Below are 13,011 nucleotides of genomic sequence, written 5' to 3'. Positions count from 1 at the left end.
TTATACGAATTCAGTTATGGGATGAAATCGGATAGGGATGAACGGGTTTAAGAGTTTTAAGAGTTTAAGAGTTTTTAAGAGTTTTAGCCAAATGCATTATAATATAGTATAGATTAAGAGTTTTTAAGAGTTTTAGCCAAATGCATTATAATATAGTATAGATATATTCTTTTTTCATTGCTTGGATAGAATTATTACTTGACTTGTGTGTCAGAAGTAATTTATCTATATATTCTTTTAATATTATCCATCATCAAAGAGTGATAGGAATCAAATGTCTTATTTGACCCTCAAGAAGCACGTATAACAGATGTTCTCCCACAACCAAAATCTGGTATTTAATGATGAATATTATCGCCCTCATCAGGAGCAAAATACCATCTAGTTTTTGGATTGCCTGACATTATACTTCTCTGTTAGGAACAAACCAACAAAAGAATTATGTTATTTACTTTGGAAAGTATAAGCAAAAGAGCCTAGTATGCATAGGGCAAGGTAGCTAACTTGGCGAGCATAAATGGCAAGTTTTATGTAAATCTTGGTGATTGATAAACATTGCTGGGAAATGAATCAAGTTTTCGTTTTTGACATCCACGTATGCTAAAAATATTTGAAATAAGTCGATAACTACTTGGGTATGAGAAGATATCATATAATCTTGGTATCTTAAGGTCAAGAAACAAAATGCTTTGCTTTACCAGTGGTTAAATGGCAGATCTTATATAAATTCTAAACTTGGGATTTTATGGAGAAATCCAATTAGCGAGGATGACATAGATTTCTCTATACAACCCCTGGTTGCCTTTAATTTCTAGCCCTCAATTTTCGGACATGTTGCCATCTAGATTTCATGCAACACCGAAGCAGAGGCAACAGAATAAAGGTTTCTTGTTCCATGACATGACTTACGCAAGATTTGTTGCTGATTTTCTGGTCACACTTGTTTCTAGCCTTCACATGGTTGTCTTTTGTATAGGGTGAATTTTTGTTTGAATGCCCCCCATGGAAGGGAAAGACAGATTAGACCCTTTGGATGGTTATTGTTACCTATAATTAAATACACGCTAGTGACACCCATGTTCTAATCATTGACAAAATCTAAGTAATTAATCCATCATTTAAATTACAAGGCTCCCCCCACAAAAGAAAATGACCTTCTGCAATGTACCTACCACCCAATGATCTTCCTTTTCGTGTCTTCATCATTGCCATTGTATTTAGCAGCAAATGTGTCACTTTACAATTTCAGACCTTGATTTTTTTTATGTATACACATCCACATAAATCTTATCTCGTATCATGGTCACTGGTGGCTTGGCTTTGCACTTTCGTGACACTTGAAGAGGAAGACGACCCACCCGTATGGTTTAATTTCTTATCACCCGTATTTGAAAGAATAGTATGTTCCAAGTAGTATAAAATTTTTATATACAGCAAATACTCAGGTACACTTCTTACTTGAGGTTTGAACCTTACCTTCATAGAGGTTGAACTGTACCGTTAACTTTGGTACTGTTGGACCAAGGACTAGTTACTGAGGCCTGAATCATTTCACATTGATGACTTGCTATACTGACAGTTATAAAGATCAAGGCAAGTAGGGAATAGAGACGGTGTGTGATTGGTGGAAAGGAAAAGCGAGTACGGATAAATTTTGGGGTGTGAATTTGAGCAATGACGGGTTGACACACATGCAGCAGTCCTTTGTAGACAGTAATCTTGAAGATGATGGGACACAAGATCGTGAGCTTCTGGTACGTACTGGTTTTTGTCATTTGTAAGACACGTTTCGTACTCAAATTGGAACCTCGTTTGGCAATTCACATGCCAAATCGGCCCTTTACCACGCTATTTTGTCTCATTATTGTAACATTGAACAATGATCAAGAAACCGAAGCACCTCCATCGTTCATGTCCCCTTATTAACCTTAAGAACTGGACCACATTCAGATTGTCAGCTTCAAAGGTTTTGGCATCATGGGACAACAACAATTGATGATAAAATGTGTCGTACATGGTGCTATACATGGCGCTGTTTGTATAATCTATAAATGAGCCGGTATCGTATATATGTTTCTAAAAACCCATCATGCATGCCTCAAAAAAGGCCCTAAACTCATGATTCATCATGTTAATTAAATGAACTCCGAACCCACGGTATCCATTTACGTACATCAATATCAATTTTATTTTCAGTGCTTTCAGTTGATCCAAAGAAATCAGTTATGGGTTGTTTATCCAAATGCTTACCCGATGAGCGTGTACCTGTAAGAGGTAACACTCTAATGTCTTTTTTCTTTCATAAAGGGGGATTTCCATGGGTTTGGGGAGGGGATTCTCGAAAGCGGCAAAGGATCCAATAACTTCGAAAGAATTGAACGAGGAGCCGTATGTGGTGAAAATCTCATGTACGGTTCTCAATAAAATCATCATGCAGTAAATCAACAAAGGACAAAGTGATCTCTGCAGATAATTCAACTCGAAGCAATTGGATGTCCAATTCAGGCCTATATGACATGACCGATCAATAGAAATAATCCAACACTCCACTTTGTCCTCTATTCCATACATCATACTTTAAAACGGTAAAATTGTGGTCTATTAAAACGGTATCACAACGGTAAGAGTCGCTATTCTGATTTACCTGGTAAGAGTTGACATCCTCATTTATCTGGTAAAAGTCGTCATCCTCATTTACCTGGTAAGAGTCGTCATCCTCATTTACTATCACTTATTGGGTAAGACATTTCATTCTTGTCATCACTCTTAACAAGTAAGATTATCGGTTGGGACCTCGAAGCTAAAATAAAAAATTTTAACATAAGAATATAAACGATATAAAGTTAAAATGGTGGGACCTTGAACTTTAAAAAAAACTATGAAAAAATTTGAGAGGTGTTTTGTCATAATGAAGATATGTGGAGATTTTTAAGTTGACGAGTTGGTGATGAGGTGAAATGAAAAAATTATGAAAAAACCTCAACGAAAAATAGAGATGGAAATTTTACCCATGGTACCGACCCTAACAGGGCGGGGATTCTCTGGTTTTATGGGTAACGGCTTGGGGACGGGGATTTATTTTCATACCTAAAGCGGGGTTGGGCGGAGTCGGGGATGACATTATCCACCCCTAATACAACCCCGATTTTTATTTTATTTTATTTTAATTTAATATATGTATACGTTTATTTTTCAATATTGGTGATTAATATAGTGATAATTAATTACAATTTATATTTTGAAATAGATCGTTTTTACTAAACAAATACCTGACGAGTTACTTGAGCCTGCCGCGATTCCTTCCCCGTGAACCTGTCAAGGATTAATCAAGTCGGGGACGGGGGGATGCATTACTCGTCCACTGTCCGTCCCGTTTCCATCCCTAACAAAAAAACCTTAGAAGAATTACTTTATATCACATCATGTTTTTTTGTGTTTTTGTAAAGTATATGTTTATAAAAGAAGTATGAATAATTTTTAAAATGAGATTTTGGTAAAAATAATAATAATATATTTGATTATTAATTAATATCAATATTTTTTATCAAATTAGAAAGTTAACGTTATATTTGATTTTTTTTAAATTTAACATTAATATATTAATAAATATTAAAAAAATATAAAATATAATTTTTATTACAATACAATAAAATATATTACATTATAAAAATACAAACTAACATAAATAAAATTACATCATTATTTGTTGAAAAAAAGTTATACACATCGATGGTGGTACAATCTCCTTTTTAATTCATTTTACACATTGGTGTTGGTATAATCTCCGTTTTAATGTGTTAGAATTTATATTGTTATAAGTTGTCTAAAACCTTTCATGAACGTCTTTATACGGCATTGCCATCTTGCATCAACAACGTTCGATGGTAAATTGACGTTTTCTAGAAGATGCGGGTACGATATTTTTTAAAATCGCCCGAATATTTTGTGGTTACAAGTTATTTGTCTTTTTCGTATTATTTTCTAATTTTTTATGGTATAACTGTCATAAAATACATGATAAAATTGAGGAACAATCATAATTGATATAATGACTTCATAAAAATGAGTGTTATTATTTAGCTATTGAAAATATTTTTTTATTGTAATTAATATTATAATAACAGAATTTATGAAAAAATGTTATTAGTATTCAAAAACTTATTATGGATTTATTTAAGAAATAAACAAATCAAAATTCTAATTTATTGTGCAATATATGGATTTATTGGAGTTTGGCCCTAATGGTCAAAAGTACCAGGAGGTCTCAAGTTCAAATCTAATGAGAAATAAAAAAACCCCTTGTGACCAGGAGGTTCAAATGCGGTGACTCCGGGCTCTGCAAAGCAGGTGGTCACCCTGGGATTAGTCGGCTCGCATAGCGGATTGGATATCCATGTTAATCAGAATATTTTTTCATAGTATTGATATGCTTTTTATAATAAAAACAAAATTCGACCGATCATTATTATGTGACAAATGGAGTAATTTTCAGCTTCCGCATTCAATGTAAACAATGAAATTGATGTTTTCTTTACAAGACAATATGGTATACGTCAAAAATTAAGACAATTCGTTCGTGGGATTATAATAATAAATTATACGGACATGAAATCCAAGATCTGAACGAGGATTAATAAGCTTTGTAGTGTGTAACCAAGACAAAGTAATGAAAATGGCTTAATTGAAATGGACAAATTTCAAGATCCTAAACACATACATTAATTAATCAAAGACTATAACACCAAAAAGAAGGTTGTCTTTGAAAACATGCTCTCTCTCTCTCTCTCTCTTGGACCATGAATCATTTCACTAATTAATTAACTAAGATTATGTTCTTAATTATTATTCAAACAACATACGAAATTTGGTTGGTCAAATAATCTGAACTGTATTTTATGCTGATATTTTTAACTTTGATTTATCTGTTTATCGGTCAAGAAACATACAACACTCATGCTTGTTGTCTTATTTTATATAAAGTTTCGGCCATGAATATCATCGCTTAAAGAATACGCTTTGCTTTACTTTCGGTTAAAAGTACTGATTCCATAGAATAGCAGTAAAAGCAAAATATATAGGAGAAAGAAAGTTGGTATTTTGGTTTTAAAACAAATTAGAATCGGTGATAATTAATTAATAACTAGGTTTGAACTAAAGTTGGGTAGTATGAGAATCTTGTAAAAACGATTATGAGTTGAAAAGGAGCTTGTATTAATGCTTTTCAACCAATATAATTGAAAATGAATACAATTCGTTTAATTGTTAATTAATCAAACGATGCTAACTAACGTGCATTTTCACATTACTAGTCAATTAGAATCATCATTAGTTTCGTCACTTTCACTTAAAAATACCTTGTTAGATCGTTGTCATGCATGATCAAGACGTTTGTTGGTTAACGACCACATCTGTACGTTCCCCTCTTAATACCCTTTGTTTTCAAAATCAAAGAGATGGAAATCTATAGTTTTTGTCTATCTGTACAGGTCGTATAGCAGAAAACAACTGGTTTTTTTTTTTCTTTTTTACTTTTGTATATATCGTGGGTTGTTGAAAGAATTTATAGTTGGAGTTCAAACAAGATTTTTGTTCGAGAGAGTGGATGGGAAAGTCTTTAATTTGAATACAAAAACCTTTGCATGCTTCTTGTAGACCATGGAGTCTTGGGTTCACACAAGGTCCCCATGCTAAAAAAGACCCGAATCTTAAAAGATAAATGGAGCCACCTTTATACGGCATTTAGTGTTTGACGTGGTATTTTCATCTAGAACTTTTGTTGACGTATTCTATACTCATTTCTAATTCCCTTTTTCTTATTACGAATTTAAAATCTTGAAACCTTTTGTTACGCACATCGTGTTAACAAAAAGTAAACAAACGAACTCATGTCAATATTTTTAACATGAAAGGTAAATCCCATGCCATATTCCCCCCAAATTGCATATTTCATGCCATTTTCTTTGTCATGTGCACATAACACCATTCCCATTCCCATGCCATCATCTTTGTCTTCTTATTAAGATCATCACAAAAGTTACAGTCTTTTAGCATTTAAACGTGAAATAAATCATGTAATCTTATATTACAATAAGAATCTATAACGATGAAATTTGAATAACGTAAAAACCATTTGATAAACGAGTATTAACAAACACGTTATATATATATATATATATATATATATATATATATATATATATATATATATATATATAATGGAAATGCAGGTAAATGATGGGAATCCCAAGTATGGAAAGGTGTAAAGGATGTGAGAGAGATTATAAATTCCACTTATAGAATGATATTGCGACTCACCAAAACCATTTGCAAACATAAATACTATATAATTATAACAAAGAGTGTGGGTCCATACACTATATATGTGTCATGCCCCCCAACAAATTAATTAGAAAAAAAAATGGAAATTAAATACCAAAATTATGAGATTAATTATTATGGTTTTAATCTTGTAAATTCATATATGTTGATTATTATACTACTGAATATAATCAGATACATATGATATATCTGTGTTTATCTTCGATTTTTATAGTGTGATATATAAAATGGTTTAACAGGATTTGATTAATTGTGAAATATTATTGATAAAGCAAGTATCCAAAGTTTTAGTGATTAAAATAGAGGTGTGACATTGACCTTTAAGTTCATAGTTAGAACCCCAAGTATTTGTTGAATTGACTCTTCAAACCCTTTGACCAAAAAGTCAAAAACCCACTAACGGTGATGATACGCGTCTACAACAATTAAGTCGGCCATTATTTTCCTCATCTATTGACTTTGATAGTGATTTATTTTGGTTTGTCTGTGGAATACAGACTCTTTTATTTTCTTTCTAGAATTATGCATTAATCCACCATTATGTTTTTATGTTTGTATTCATCACCGTCTTTTATTTATTTATTTATAAAACATAACTTTGGTTTTAATTAGTTGTGGGGTTATATTAATATGAAGGGCAAATTGCATGAAAAAGTAACGTACTTTAACTTGATTCCTATTTTGATCGAATAAACTGTGGTCGAAATAGCTGAATGCCCAAATAAGATTACGTAATACCTGTTTTTTTATGGATAGAAACTTGATAATTAGAATAGCATAGCATGGTGGCGAGCTTGTACGATGCATATGCATTACATTAATTAATCTGGTAAGGTTCCAAGCATATCAAATTCATGTTTCTAGATGCGGGAAATTCGTATCAATTTGGAATAGTTAGCACAAAGTTCCGAAGCGTAAAAGACTTTTCAATTAATTAGTTTCAAGATTTGATTTTGTCGTTGTAGACCAATTTTCTGATTGACGAAGTCTTTTTCCCACTTAATCAGATATTTCTTAGCTTTTGAAATACTTTAGCCAGATGATGTTTTGTCTGGCAATCACTCACGCCACAGTAATCCAAATAAAAATCGACGTTATAAAAATTAAAGCTTACGTGGAAACCTCAAAAGAAATTGAAGAATCAAACGTCAAACAAAAACAATCCTCAAGTAAGACAGACAGAAAAACAAAACCAAAATACGATCAAAATGTGAACAGAAACCGCTTGAATTTATAGTTTTTTTTTTTTTCGTTTTAAATCTACGATAAGTTAGTAAAATGTTTTGTTTTTTAAGAGAAAAAAGAAAAAGTTAAAATGAATAATTAAAAAAAAAAGGAAAATATCCAAAAAATGAAATGGTGGCGGTTAGTATATGGTGTGTTTCCTAACGTCCAACTGGAAACAGACAATAGAAAAATGTGAATATTTGGGTGTTTTTATGTAAATTAAATGTGGGTTTTTGTTTGTCCCTACCGACATATATATACATACATATATATATACATCTCTTTAATGCCAACCCACCCTCACAATTAAAATGGACGGCCATTTCACTTTCCCTTTTTCTTTTATCGCTTTCTACTTATTAAATATCTTACAAAAACCATCCTATCACATACAACTTCAGTTTTTTTTACTTTTTTACGTTAACAAATTAACGGATGAATTAAGAAACTGTAATTTTAGTAATTTTGACTTAAAATTTTAATTAAAGACTGTTTTAGATACCATGTTTTTTTTCATATACCACGTACCAACCAATAATAATTGGTATATAAAATTTTATATAATGTACCAACCAACTATACTCGATACCAACTTTTTTGATCTATCATTTACAGATTAGTGCTTGTTGGTACCGTCTACCATCTTTGGCAGAAAAGAAGTGACTGTATCTTCAAGAATAAGAGAAGATCTCATGATATGGTGATCAAGAATATTACTGATGATATCGGGTCAAAACTTCGAAGCCTAACCTTTAAGCCTTCATTGAATGTTATATGGGTTCGGCTTGCCTGGAACCTCCCCTAGTGGTTGGTTCCTCTCTTCTCTCTCTCTCTGTGTCTTTTCTTCTTTTCTTTATCTTTGGGAGCCTTGGTTTCTTGTCTGGTGGATGTGGTTCGCCCCCACCTGAGTGCTTATTTGTTTTAGCGTTTTAGGGTTTTTGGTTTTTTTTTCTCTTGATAGGAGAGACCTCCCCCCTCTATATAAAAAAAATCATCAAATATCCAAATCATCAAAGAGGACGGATTATTATACAAGCATTCAAATTAATGATTTTTATATAATACAACCATTCATTAGTAATCTAATACAAGTGGTAATTGAGAAGTAACTGTTGACCATGGAGGTATGGACGAGTTAGGGGCCATTTACCAAAAGTTTACCTAAGTAAGCGTTTGCTAAGTCACATTATCTTATTAGATATTTAGATTAATATGGTAAGGACCAAGAATCTTACCCGGTAAGAATGAAAGCAAATATCGAGAGTCTTACTCGGTAAATGAGAGAGACGATTCTTACCACAATTAGCGCATACTGGGTAAATTGTTGAATACGATATAGTTTTGGTGGACTAAAATCTTATCCAGTTAAGCGTTCGGTAAACAACCCCTTACTTAGGTTGTTAGATTTGGGACGAATGAATTCAATCTAGTTACATCTATCCATTCATCCGTATCGTAATCTAAATACTTGATAAGAACCAACGTGATACATCTTTACATTTTGTAATGTGATACATATTAAAACAAAAGAAAAAGAATACAATAATAATAATAATAATAATAATAATAATAATAATAATAATAATAATAATAATAATAATAATAATAAGAAGAAAGAAAGAAAGCGGCGGTTGTTTTGGAGCGGGTGGGGTGGCCGTCCGTCCGTCGCGAGAAAACGTGGAAAAATATGTCGGCCAAAAACACGATCTTCATTTTTGTAGTATTAAGAAGAAGCATGCAATTGGGCCATTAAGCATTTCACTTATCCATAACTAACAACTACATATTGTTAACTTAATACTATCCACTTGTCTTATTCATTCATCCATCCCTTTATTCTTTATCTATCATTAATACCTTAAAATAAAACAAAATTTTGTTTTATTATTTCATATTCAATCTAATAATCCTTAATTAATTAGTGTTATAAACAATTATTTCCCTTTATTTTACATTCATTTTAACGCATAAATAATAGTTTTTGTAGCAATTGATAATATAAATGTCAGGTTATATAAGAATTTTAGATTACATAAAAATGGAATTCATGATATATTAATTAAGGAAAAAACATAATTTTCACATAAAATATAAACTCAAAACAAATCTCGTTATATTTTAATGTGTTATGTCAGTATGAATTATACTATTTATAAATTTTAATTTGCTTGATTGTTTTAAATTAATTGAAGAAATTAGCTCAAATGACCATTTCTTTTATTTAAATTGGCTTCATAACCATTTCTCTCATGAGTTGATCCAAATGTCACTACATCCACAATACATAGGTCCACAAAAAACAAAAAAAAATGTCAAATTCAACCAGTTTATCGTTACAATTGCAGACCTAGCCGTCGCAATTACATATTTGTGTTGAATTTTTGGTTTTCAACTAGGTTCGCAATATATTGCGGAAATTGTGACATTGAGTCAATCCGGAGGAATATGATTAGGAAGACAATTTGAATGAGGGAAATACTGACTCAAATCAACCGGCTCAACCAACTGCGGAAGGGCATCTTTATAAAATCCAATCTTATAATAGCAAGATTAATTTTTTTAGTCAATCCTTAAATATTGGATGCCAATTAAATGCATGTGGTTTGATTATTCGATTGGTACTCTATCATTTTATTATTTGATTGATCATTACGTGTTTTCTATTACAAAAAGAGCAAAATACATGCGTTTTGTCTTGCTTCTAATTATAGTGTAATAAATACATTTATTTGTCAAATAGTGCAAGAGTTTCAAATTTTCTTATCTTAACACCATCATATCAAGCTGCAATCATACGTGGTGGATCAATATTTGTTAACAGAGGTGTGTGAACGATTGTTGCATAAAGATAAATACAGTCATTTAGGTTTTTCACACAACCAATTGGAATTTCGTAAGAATGCAACTACAACTTTCGTTTGTTTTATTTACCTTACGTAACTTTAAACAAACCAGTACATAAATATTATATATTTAAAAAAAAAATTAATTTATTTATGAAAAATAAAAATATTTAATATACAGTCAAAGTCTGACTTAATTTATGTATTAAATCCAAATAATAAATATATATATATATATAAAGCATGTAAAAATAAAAATTGATGGTAAAATATAAATTATATATTAATATTTGGTTTGTAGAAAGAAATACGGAAAAAACACGAGTAGTTGTAGCAGTGTACTGTTGAAGCCGGTCAAAAAACGACACTTTTTTTGTCAACAAAATGCAAATCTGAAATGCCTAATCAATTTTTATTTTTCTTTTTCTTTTTTCTTTTTTTTTCAAAAAAGGGGATGGAAGCCGTCCTTCAAAATCTTTAAATAGACACCACGAATGCATCCTCTTAAACCCCCCAAAAACTCCCCCCCTTTCTCTCTCGAACTCACGGTAAAAAGAAGCAAAAACAGAGGTATCAAAAATGTGCCAGCAAACTTCATCCCCTTCCTGTTGCAACTCTAATTCAACCCAACAACAACACCCAGATATCTTCGATCCTTTTCTTGTCCCTCAAACCAACAAGAAATCCCAAAAGATTATAACACCAACTGTTGATCATCATCATCATCAATTTAAAACCAACAAAACTAGTTCTACCCATCTTTCATTGGCTTTCCATGAAGCCATTTCCATTTCCAGAATCGCAATCCCCATGATCCTTACTGGTCTATTGCTCTACTCTCGATCAATGGTCTCCATGTTGTTCTTGGGCCATCTTGGTGAGTTAGCACTTGCAGGTGGCTCTTTGGCTGTTGGATTCGCCAACATCACAGGATACTCTGTGTTATCTGGTTTAGCCATGGGAATGGAACCCATTTGTGGGCAAGCTTTTGGGGCCAAACGACATACCCTTCTTGGTCTCTGTTTACAAAGAACTGTTCTTTTATTGCTTCTTGTTTCGTTCCCTATTGCCCTTTTGTGGCTTAACATGAAAAGTATCTTGCTTTTTTGTGGCCAAGATCAAGAAATTGCACAACAGGCTCAAACTTATCTTTTGTACTCTCTCCCTGATCTTCTGGCTCAATCTTTATTACACCCATTACGCATTTACCTTCGTTCTCAATCCATAACTCTTCCTCTTACATTCTGTGCATCTCTTTCCATCATTCTTCATATACCCATCAATTATTATCTCGTAACCAAGCTTAATTTAGGAATCAAAGGCGTCGCGCTTAGCAGTGTATGGACGAATTTTAACCTCGTGGCTTCATTGGTTGTTTACATACTTGTTTCTGGGGTGTACAAGAAAACTTGGGGAGGAATCTCGAGAGAATGTCTCAAAGGATGGAAATCACTTTTGAATTTGGCAGTTCCAAGTTGCATCTCGGTTTGTCTCGAATGGTGGTGGTACGAGATCATGATCTTGCTGTGTGGTTTACTGGTAAACCCTAGAGCCACCGTGGCTTCAATGGGGATTTTGATTCAAACCACGGCATTAATCTACATATTCCCATCTTCTCTCAGCTTCAGTGTGTCAACTCGCGTAGGTAACGAGTTGGGTGCGGGTCGACCCGGAAAAGCGAAGTTGGCCGCCATTGTCGGGCTGTCTTGTAGCTTTTTCTTGGGATTTTCGGCTCTGTTCTTCGCCGCCAGCGTGAGGAACTTATGGGCGACAATGTTCACTCAAGATAAAGAGATCATAGCATTAACGTCATTAGTTCTTCCTATCATCGGACTTTGCGAACTGGGAAATTGTCCACAGACGACGGGGTGCGGGGTCTTGCGAGGGACGGCGAGACCCAAAATCGGAGCGAATATCAACCTGGGATGCTTTTATCTGGTGGGTATGCCGGTGGCGGTGGGTTTAGGATTCTTCATGGGTTTTGATTTCGAAGGTTTATGGATGGGCATGCTGGCGGCCCAGATGTCGTGCGTGGTGACGATGTTGGTGGTTTTGGGTCGGACGGACTGGGAGTTCCAAGCAGAAAGAGCGAAGGAACTAACAGACGGTGGTGGCGGCGGCGGCGGAGGCGACGTTACTGTAAATAATGTTGAAGAAATCAAGGAAGAAGAGTACAAGTTAATTAAAGCTGAAAACAAGGAGGAAGAATCTCTGGGTTTTGGGGCTGATTTAGTTTAATGACTTTGATCAATTGAGGTCTGTATAATTTTCATTTTTTATTTATTTTTATTTTTATTTTTATTTTTATTTTCATTTTCATTTTTATTTTTGTAATTTGGGTATGTGTTGTAAAGTATATAGTGGGTGGGTAGGTGGGATGGGACAAATTTCTCAATTTTTTGATAGTTTGAAGGCTTTAACCAAGAGGAACAATTTTTGGATTATCTCCATGAACCCCCTTATTTTTGTCCATAATTACAATCCAAACAAGAAAACATTATATATATACACACACACATTTTACATGCCGGTACGTGTTTGCTTACGAAATCGGATATAAATAACGCTTATAATATGCATAACTATATATATATATATATAT

The 13,011-nt window shown here is 33.1% G+C and overlaps 1 protein-coding gene and 1 long non-coding RNA gene across 2 annotated transcripts in view; both read left to right on the top strand.

Annotated features, from left to right (window-relative positions):
- Positions 1 to 1,917, top strand: part of LOC112526115 — a 6,403-nt gene extending 4,486 nt beyond the window's left edge. The window contains exon 2 of the long non-coding RNA XR_003070478.1: positions 1,580 to 1,917. This is a non-coding gene — a long non-coding RNA (uncharacterized LOC112526115). The remainder of the gene's footprint in view (positions 1 to 1,579) is intronic.
- Positions 1,918 to 10,988: 9,071 nt separating this feature from the next.
- Positions 10,989 to 12,771, top strand: LOC112500520 (protein DETOXIFICATION 49-like). Its single transcript, XM_025104025.1, has one exon. It carries the CDS (start codon positions 10,989 to 10,991, stop codon positions 12,645 to 12,647), a length of 1,659 nt encoding a protein of 552 aa, XP_024959793.1. The 3' UTR covers positions 12,648 to 12,771.
- The last annotated feature ends 240 nt before the right edge of the window (positions 12,772 to 13,011 follow it).

The sequence above is a fragment of the Cynara cardunculus genome, assembly GCF_001531365.2.
Source record: "Cynara cardunculus var. scolymus isolate 2C chromosome LG 1, CcrdV1, whole genome shotgun sequence".
Classification (NCBI taxonomy): Eukaryota; Viridiplantae; Streptophyta; class Magnoliopsida; order Asterales; family Asteraceae; genus Cynara; species Cynara cardunculus.
Note: the sequence above shows the minus strand (reverse complement) of the source record. Positions and strands in the feature narration are given on the sequence as shown.